At 42.8% G+C, this 7,467-nt stretch overlaps 1 protein-coding gene across 1 annotated transcript; it reads right to left on the reverse strand.

Annotated features, from left to right (window-relative positions):
- Positions 1–1,576: 1,576 nt before the first annotated feature.
- Positions 1,577–5,276, reverse strand: gtf3c6 (general transcription factor IIIC, polypeptide 6, alpha). The gene is made up of 7 exons (XM_084452720.1): positions 5,185–5,276; positions 4,934–4,972; positions 4,684–4,764; positions 4,505–4,568; positions 3,898–3,942; positions 2,741–2,851; positions 1,577–2,597 (listed from the first exon to the last, which is right to left on the reverse strand). The coding sequence occupies exons 2-7, from the start codon at positions 4,955–4,957 to the stop codon at positions 2,335–2,337; spliced, it is 588 nt and encodes a 195-aa protein (XP_084308846.1). The 5' UTR covers positions 4,958–4,972; positions 5,185–5,276; the 3' UTR covers positions 1,577–2,334.
- Positions 5,277–7,467: the final 2,191 nt, after the last annotated feature.

The following is a 7,467-nucleotide window of genomic DNA, read 5'->3' on the forward strand; positions in this document are numbered from 1 at the left end:
CCATTGGTGATTGGATTGGCTTAGAACCGCCACGTCCTCAAACTAGCCTACTACTATCGTGAACTTTTTGTCTATTCATAAACATAAGAACGCCGTTTACTATTCAAACTGTTTCCACTTTCTTAACTGTACCTTAATTCTGTGAACGTTTTTGGACGTAAAGAATATTAGATTGAGTGCAGAGTATTGATAGTCTATGAAATAGCAGGGCTTCATTGTAAGAGCGACCATGATCTCAATGGACCTCCCATAAATATGTTTCTGGCACACTGTGAGGATGACATTATATCCAACCGCTATAATAAACAGCCTTGACCAATGTAAATTCTTAAAATATGTGTAGCTATTTTTTCACGTGCTGCCCTTGGAATTTGTCCTCTGCATTTTCCCATCCAAGTCTGTCTCCTCCAGGGGCAGCCTCGTGCCTATGGACACACCAAGCCCTCACTGTCTTGCTCAAGGACACTTCTGCACCTTGCCGGGGGTTGAACCAGAGACCTTCCGATTTATTGTTATTTGTTGGTGCTATGTGGCTCTTCACTAACGACTTTGTGTTGACTGTCTACTACAGCATATGTGTGTCCAAGACACATTTCTCACATTGTAAGACAATAAAGTGTATTCTGATTCAGATTCCCGGCCGGCCTCTTTACCGTGTGTAGCTGAAGCCGTGCTCGGCTCATCGTCAGGGTCATTTACAGGTCACAGAGGACTAGAAGCTGGATGCCTATGCGTGTGTATTTGAGTGTGAGTGTATAACTTTATAATGCAGACAACAAATTATGTTCCAGTACTCTGGCTAGGAAGTACACCAAGCATGCGTGTGTGTGTATCCCGTACCAAGTGTATCCATATGTGACATTCTTGTACTCTTCCCTGGACACCAGACCATCCCCACTGAGGTTGTGACCCATTCACTGATGGTCCAGGTCATCATAGATCTCTTCTGAGCATGCTTGAGGCCTGATTAGACATGTGATAGTACAGCACACATGTGTCAACACCAGCCCCGGTAGCTCGCCGTGATCGTATAGTGGTTAGTACTCTGCGTTGTGGCCGCAGCAACCCCGGTTCGAATCCGGGTCACGGCATTGCGAAACAATGTCACGGCACAAGGGCTGTAATTTTAAGCCTTTCATTGTACATGGTACCCTTGTTTCCATGATGACAAATTGCATTGAACCCGCTGCTCTGAACTAGAACTAACAGATATCTTATTGTGGATTAATATTTTGTACTGCTCTTGCACTGTCCTGTCTCATCCCTGCACCCTGTCCAATGTTGTCTCCATGTTATGCACTATTGACTGAAGCCAATTCCTAGTATGTTGAAAAACTACATGGCAATAAACACATTCATGCTCAGTCTGGCCAAATGAGCGTACATTTTTGAGATAAGCCTCTGATTGGCACCTCTCAATTCCAGCTGCTTCAATCAGATCAGTCCCCCTATTTTACAAGGGCATGTTGAAAAACAGCATTGGCTTAGTGTCGCCCAAGACAATTGTGATTGGTTTAAAGAAATACATCTGGGGTGAGTTAAGTCCCAAGTTTATTGAAATGGATCAAGTGGTGCATTGAATCACCCTGCTGATTGGGTTGAAGCGGAAACTGTAGCAAAACTTTGTTTCAGTTGGTTGCATGTGCAGCCACACCACTAGATGTCACTAAAAACTCTGCACTGGCCCTTTAGGAAGCTTTGTGAGACGGCAAGTAGATACATGTATTTTTTAAACATCAATTGAAATACTACACATAATGGTGGTATACATTCTGAAAATGATGGTGTAACCTTAGCCTATAAACAGTTGACAACAGTACTATAATGCCAGACTTATAATCCCATTCCCCACCCTACCTTTTTTTGTCTGTTTGTTGTCCTTAAGACATATGACACACAACCAGCAAAAATACCATCATTTAAATCCCCCATAGGGCTACACATATAATTTAAAGCTCCATAGGGCTAAATATATAATTTAAAGCTATGGATGTAGTAAGAGGGATCATCTTTTCTCCTCTGTGTTCATATCAATAAAGATATAATTCATTGGAAATCTATGGCATACTGTAAGGCTAAACTGATTACTTTTTGCTATCAAAGAGCAAGTGTAGAGAACCCAAAGTCATTCAAAATAACAAGTCTGTCATGTGTACTGGGCAAGGTAAATTGAACACTCATTTCCCAGGCCATCAAGTAAGGGGCATCTTTTCTGTATGCAGTCTTCAGCTGAGGCTCTGATAGGTTCATCGTCCTTCCGTCAGTGCTTCTAGGTGCTCCTCATTGGCCAGGTCACAGGGCTATGAGTGATGTCAGCAGAGTTTCCATGTCTTTTCAACTCTCTACACTCTTATTCGTGTCCTCCTTTTCTGTGTTCTGCTCTCCCACGTCCTTCAGATGATCTGTCTCTTCTGGGGCCTGCGTGGAATGAGGGACAGAGTCGACTGTCATCCCTTCGCTCGGTGTCTCTTCTGGGGCCTGTGTGGAGTGAGGGACAGAGTCGACTGTCATCCCTTGGCTCGGTGTCTCTTCTGGGGCCTGTGTGGAGTGAGGGACAGCGTCGACTGTCATCCCTTCGCTCGGTGTACTCAATCCTCCTGCAGGACGTAAACAGACACTTTGAGAGACACAACCGAGTGAACTAAGTCCCGTTAAGCTATTGTATGAGGTTTTATGTATACAGGCTGTGTGTGGAGGAGCTTATGAGCTTGTTTGAGTGTACAGGTGTGTGAGGATTGACCTGAGCCGTCTTCACCCATTTTCTTTTCAGCAAGGAATGTACGCTGCATCATTAGCTTTTTCACTGTGTGGCACTTGTATTTGAGCTCAGGACTGCTCTCTGGGTCTTCTCCTGGAAGAGACCAGGCAAGAAGAACAAGGCTGTACATACCTGTCAACACTGGGATTTGAAAATAAGGGAAATTTTCCGGCGCCCCGCCATTGGCCGTCCCACCACCCCAACCAAGCTCCAGTACTCCTTACATTTTAAGACAAGTGCACAAGAAACCTAAAATCACCACTAGTCAACCACTTACAAACTACAATTAGGTGTTCAGAATCTGATAGGCCTACCTTTGTTGAAATTTAAATGCTGTGAACATTCCTACATTATATAGCCTAAATGAAAACACAAAGGGTATATATATATATATATATATATATATATATATATATATATATATATATATATTAAGCACATTTATTTAAGGGTTAGGCAACATTTCTTTTCACTTACTGTAAAATATTTACATATGTTCTTCTCATTTCACATAGCAAGACATTTTGCTATGACATTTTCACCTCAGCATTTGTGACCTGATCTGCCTCAGTAATGTTTCTCGTAACAAATGCTGACATTGACTGGGCATGTTTCTGGGCTTCTTGACCGCGCTTATGCTTGAGAGATTTCTCATGACTGGCTCACATCATTTCTTCCTCCGTGTGAGATACTAAAATCAGTTTTACATATCTTACAAAAAGCATGAGTGTGTTCGATCCTGCTCTTCTTTAGGTAAGGATAATCAGTCTCCCATTTGTCAAGATATTTACACAAGGTTTTGTTTTTTTTGGCAGGGATGCCTTCTCTGTCTACGTCCATCCATCTCTCTCGCGCCGTCGATTTGAATGAATCTCGTGACATGTAACCGGGCTTCTGTACTGCCTGCCACTAGCCTTGCCTCACCATCACCACCTGCAGTACCGGAGAGGAATGTTTGTTTGTTTTTTAATTAGGGTTAAAATACGGGAGATTTACGGGAAACTACTTAAACGGGAGGATGGCGGGAAAGAAGGGTAAAATAGGGTAGTTTCCCGGGGTAAACGGGAGACTTGACAGCTTTGGGCTGTATCAGTGAATTATTTTTTTTTCTTAGAGAAGCAATGGAAATAGAAACATACTACTTGTCTGTCCCTCCTGAAAGAGCACACAGGTCCCCAAAGCATCTATTAGGAAAAGAAGAGAGAAAAACACAGAGAGAGAAAAGTGAGGAGAGACTGAAGCTGTGTTCGGAATCGCTCCCTCGTTCCCTCACTCCCTATTCCCTATATAGGGTTCACCATGTAGTGAACTACCTAGGGAACGGAGAACATGTAGGGTACATGCACTGTTCCCTGCAAATCAAGGTGAATTGTGGGTAATAAATAGTGAATTCAGTGGAGAATCCGGACACTACAAGCCAAATGGCTGACGCCCTATATAGTGCACTATATAGTGAATAGGGAGCGATTCCGAACACAGCTTGAGACTCATGTAAACTTCAACCACAGTGAGTTGCAAGTATGAACTCAATTACCACCAACAACATTTTCAAACTGAAGCAAAAAACCCAAGGCCCTCAGCCAGTATATAGTTAAAATGCCTTTATTGAACTGGCATGTTCAAAATAGAAGTGTTACTTTTTTTTAACTTAATATTTTACAGTGCATCCAGGCAGTGCTCCTTTCTCCACTTTTGTCATTATACCAACATTTTGTTCTGGGTCTTCATAATGATGGCTTTGCTTACCTTCATACTTCCCTGTGAACACATATGGTCCAACTTGCATTATGGGCCGGTCACTGTCAATGTCCTACACATGGACATGTGAGGGACAGGGAGAGATGATAATGAACTTGCCTACATGTGTTTACAACACAAACGAAAGAGTCATTGCTTGTTGTAGGCCTACATTGTGAAAGACTCACCAGTATCTTGCATGTACCCTGGCGCTTGGACAGGAAATCAGAGTTGATAACACCAGAGAGCTCCACCACGACCAACTGCTCCTGGATACACAGGGAAGACGGGGTTAACCTCACTTTGTCAATATGCACCTCCACGACACCTAACATCCCCGTAAAAACGGTAGCTGGCGCCTAGATGGGACTATGTGGTCCTATCCGAGAGGATGGATGGTAGCCAGTTAGCGAGCCACGTGTAGCCTATTATTCTTACCTCTTCCTCCCATTCGTCCTCCATATCTGTGATTGGGAGCTGCAGGGAATATCAAGCCAGGGATTATTTGATGAAGTAGATAGATAGGTGGTTAACCTAGCCCTAAATGCTCGAGAAGTGTATTATGCGAGGGAGCTCAAAGATGGGGCTGCGTAGCAAGCTACTCAAATAGCAAGTTGCCTACGCAAAATATCACCATTTAGATTATGTCGGGCGCATGCAATCATGTAAAGCACCTTTCTCGTCTATACCTGTCTATCTCATACTCAGGCGCTTGTCGCAGCAGGTTGCAGACAAGAGACGTTCATTCCACTTCCGTGGATGTTCACACTAGTATGGTGTGCACGAAGGTCCATACCGTCAAAAGCGATTTGGAATTCAGAAATATGCTAGACCTAGTTGATAGTTATAAATACGCGTTTATATCTATGGATGACCTGGTCTCCTTCATTTCATCTACAGTCTACATTGATCTGAAAAAGATAGATAGTCTATACTTCCTTTGGACTTCTGTCTATCACTGCTCTATAGTTATTCGCAAGAAGGCTGACTGAGGGGTCAGTTAGAATTAGACAATTCGATTTTCAGTTCATTTCACCTCCAGGGGGCGCTGTTGTTGCATTCTGTGATTGTGTCGAATGATCGAAGTCCATTGGCGCTTTACCACCATCCACATAATGTAGACTAAATACTAAATGTATGTGTGTGTGTGTGTGTGTGTGTGTGTGTGTGTGTGTGTGTGTGTGTGTGTGTGTGTGTGTGTGTGTGTGTGTGCGTGCGTGCGTGCGTGCGTGTGTGTGTTTGTGTGTGTGTGTGGCCCATTCACGGTCTCACTCGTGAGGCATGGGCGTACAGGTCGACTGGTGCAGATTTGCCTCACGTGGTCATCCTCCAAATCCCTTAAAAGCTACCTGTGTAGAGACTAGGTGCATGCAGACTGTAAAAGTATCTAATGGTCATTTAAATATTTAATATTACTATTAAATTGTGGAATTTGAATGAATATTAAAACATGTTAACTCAAATATTTTTATTTATCTTTTTTTTTTTTTTTTTCATTGACCTCTGGAGACTGGTCCCTCTATATACAAGCAGCTTTTGAGTTGAAGCTAACCCAAACAGAGGGTTAGGCCACTTGACCTCAAAGTTTGAAGGAAGGCAAAGTCAGATGCACTTGGCTCAGCCAAAAAGGCTCTAGCTCTCTCCACATCTGTCCTGCTATACTTGCTATTCAGTGCCATTCAGGCACATCTTCATTTTCTTCTTTCCTTTCCTGTTTTACTAACTACTTTACCATAACAAGTAGGCTAAATACTACCATGCTCCCTTTAAACATGTACAAATGTTTTGTTGCAGTTTAATTTTGGCTCTATATAGACAATTCCCAATCAACACAAACATTTTAACAAGAGAACAGCAAGCATGTTGTCCCCCACCCATTATGCATGTTCCCTTGTGGTAACAAGCCCCCTGCCTCTCACTGACTCCGGGACCCCCCCACCCCCCTGCTCCTGCCATTCACACACACACACACACATGCACGCACACATACACACACACACACACATGAACACACACGCACGCACACATTGAGCTGACGTTCCTGCACCACCAGCATTTACTACCTTATTAATGCAATTATTATGTACATTATAATGTACTTCTTTTAAACATGGTTGATAACACTTGTTTTAAATATTGTTTGTGTATTAATAGATTGTGAATGCCTTGTGTTTTGCCTGAGCTGGCGTTCCTGTAGCATTTAGTACCTTTTATGCTACATGTGCATTATAATCTAGCCTAATTTTTTTAAATATTGTTTTTGTATTATAATATATTGTGAATGTCTTGTGTTGCTTATACTTGGCTAATAAAAGCTATCCTGATTGCTTTATCTGGTTGGTGACACCTTCCCTATTTCTTTTCTAATTCTAAATCGCCAGTTAGTCTGAGGGGCTGGATCAAAGCTCAATGTCTCCATCTAGTGGGGCAATTAAGTCCAGGCACCTGTCCTTTCTAAGGGGAGGACAGTAGCTGGATTTCCAACACTCAATGTCTCCATCTAGTGGGGCAAACAAGTCCATGCACCTGTATGATCTTCTAGACCAATATAGGCTAATGAATTTTTAAATACCGACATAGATAGCAGTAGCTAATAAACACCTCAAGCTCTGCTTTCTGCAGATGTAAAAGGTTTCCAGAGTAAACTAGTCTATATTTTTACTGAGACACCAGGCATCATGTTTTAATGTTATTAATGTAAAAATGAATTGAAGCGCCCCTTTGGTGGTGGTGTATTCTGATAGGCTACTATAGGTGTATTCAGGCATGCACATAGGCCTAACTCAGGCGATCTTCAGCTGCCGCCGGGGTGGGGGACGACAAGCGCTAATTCGCAATAGCTACGACCACGTAAGTGCATGCATCCACGCATACATTCATTCTCACATAACCTCACAAACAATTGCGGTCAACACAATTTAGGACTTTTGTATGTTAGCCAGTCACTCAGCCCCCTGTCCCCCTGGCCAATT

This window comes from Borostomias antarcticus (assembly GCF_949987555.1).
Source record: "Borostomias antarcticus genome assembly, chromosome: 18".
Classification (NCBI taxonomy): domain Eukaryota; kingdom Metazoa; phylum Chordata; class Actinopteri; order Stomiiformes; family Stomiidae; genus Borostomias; species Borostomias antarcticus.

Coding starts and splice junctions, on each gene's coding strand:
- gtf3c6 (XM_084452720.1), bottom strand. CDS start 4,957: ATGGAGGACGAATGGGAGGAAGAG. Junction 4,569..4,683: donor AGGGTACATGCAAGATACTG/GTGAGTCTTTCA, acceptor GTCCATGTGTAG/GACATTGACAGTGACCGGCC. Junction 2,852..3,897: donor TCAGGAGGGACAGACAAGTA/GTATGTTTCTAT, acceptor GGTCTCTTCCAG/GAGAAGACCCAGAGAGCAGT.